Source organism: Mandrillus leucophaeus, unplaced genomic scaffold (genome assembly GCF_000951045.1).
Source record: "Mandrillus leucophaeus isolate KB7577 unplaced genomic scaffold, Mleu.le_1.0 Scaffold513, whole genome shotgun sequence".
NCBI classification, from domain to species: domain Eukaryota; kingdom Metazoa; phylum Chordata; class Mammalia; order Primates; family Cercopithecidae; genus Mandrillus; species Mandrillus leucophaeus.
In genome coordinates this window covers 1,062,104-1,064,097 of record NW_012105509.1, presented here as the reverse complement: position 1 = coordinate 1,064,097, position 1,994 = coordinate 1,062,104, and the positions used below count along the sequence as shown (strand labels likewise).

At 30.5% G+C, this 1,994-nt stretch overlaps 1 protein-coding gene across 2 annotated transcripts in view; it reads left to right on the top strand.

The window, feature by feature from the left end:
- Window positions 1-1,994, top strand: part of SCLT1 (sodium channel and clathrin linker 1) — a 249,958-nt gene that overhangs the window by 84,307 nt on the left and 163,657 nt on the right. For both annotated transcript variants that reach the window (XM_011996445.1, XM_011996446.1), the window contains exons 3-4: window positions 1,018-1,076; window positions 1,610-1,682. In XM_011996445.1, the coding sequence (XP_011851835.1) occupies window positions 1,018-1,076; window positions 1,610-1,682 (132 nt within the window). The remainder of the gene's footprint in view (window positions 1-1,017; window positions 1,077-1,609; window positions 1,683-1,994) is intronic.

Below are 1,994 nucleotides of genomic sequence, written 5' to 3'. Positions count from 1 at the left end.
TGTGCTAGAATCTAATTTTGTTTGTTATCCAGTACTATTTGTTGGATAGCAGTACTGTGTCCATTCGATTATAATTCCTCTTATTTTATATACCACATACCTATAAATGCTTGAATCTATTTCTGGGTTTGTTATACTGTTGAGTTTGTTACTGTACCTATAGCATACTGTTAAAATTGCTGTAGCATTGTGGTGTTTTGCTATGTAGTAAGCCAAGTTCTTCTCTTTCTTTTTTCTTTTCCTTTTTTTTTGGTGAGATTATCTTGGCTAATTTTTCACACTTACTCTTTCATGGAACTTTTATAAATTATTCTATTGGAACTTCATTTTTGAGTGCAATGAAGTTGTAGTCAATTTTAGAGAGCTGACATACTCAAAATATTGACCGTTGCACCCATAGATGAATGCTATAGTACCATGTTTGTTTAGATTTCCTTTTATATCCTTTAGTAAAACTAATTTTCTCAATAAGCTCCTGTACCATTTTTTGTTTGCTTTATTCTGCAGATATTGTTTGTCATAGTAGTGAATAGGATTTTTTATATTACATTTTCTAATCATTGCTGGTATTTGAAAAAGCTAGTAATTTTTTTTTTAAGTGTTCATTTTCTATCTGGTGACTTTTAGTGTATTCTCTTACTAGTTCTAATAATCGGTAGATTTTACTGAGTTTTTAGGTAAATGGCCAAATTGTTTGTAGATAATAATAGCCTTGCTTCTTGCTTTTCAACCTTTAAATTGTAATTGATTAGATTTCTGGCAGATATTTTTATCAAATTAAGAAAAGTTCCTCAAATTTCTAATTTGCCAATGGTTTTTATTATGCACGGGTATTAAATTTACCAAATGCTTTTCAATATAAATTGAGATTATTTTTTTTTTCTTTTTCTCTCATTATGAATGACATAAATAGATTTTCTAAGGTTATGAAAATTTAATTGCATTTAATATTAAATCACTATCAATTTTGGCTAGAATGATGTGAGAACACATTTTAAGATGCACATTCTCTTATAGAAAGCTGTCTGCCAAGGAGAAGGAGATGACACATTTGAAAACCTCGTGTTTGACCAAAGGTAAGGTATTAACCAGAATAATATCATTTTCTTAGTTATATTTAATTGTTATTAAAGTAATTCTTTTAGTATCAGGAATGTTCGTTTCATGATCTGCTGTTATTAAACTTAAATGCTTTGTTCTTGAATTGACAAGAAAAAGCAAGTATTACAGGGTCTACAAAATTAGTTCTCAGACGGAATGATTTTACCCCTGTTTCACCAGGAGATATTTGGCAATGTCTAGAAACATTTTTGCTTGTCACTACTGTGGAAAGTGAGACTGCTGCTGCCATCTAATGGGTAGAGGCCAAGGATGCTGTTAAACATCCTTCAATGCACAGACTAACCACTCCACAACAAAGAATTTTTCAGTCCAAAATATTAATTGTGCAAATATTTAAAACTCCTGGTTTTGGAAAAAAGGGAAAAGTTTTGATTGCATGAGTAGACTAAACATAAAATTTTTATGTGTAATTTATTTCACTTGTTATAGATTTATTAAACTAGATGGAACAGAATATGCTATATTTTTATTGTCTTTTTTTTTTTAGCTTTTTAGCTCCTCTTATAACTGAGTATGATAAACATCTAGGAGAACTAAATGGGCAGCTGAAATATTATCAGGTATGAAATCATAGTTATGAGGCTTTTATAATATTTCATTATGAAAATAAAAAGTAAAATAGACTCCCTCTTTTTAAAAAGACATTGATGAGAAAGAGAATATTTGCTGTAACTAACCAATTGGTGGCCCTCTGTAAATGTGTGTGAATGTATATATGTGTATATGTTTGTTTAAAGATTCTCTTCTAGCTGGGTGCAGTGACTCACGCCTGTAATCCCAGCACTTTGGGAGGCTGAGACAGGAAGATCATTTGACCAGCCTGGGTAACATAGTGAGACTCATCTCTTTTTTTTTCTTTTTCTTTTTCTTTT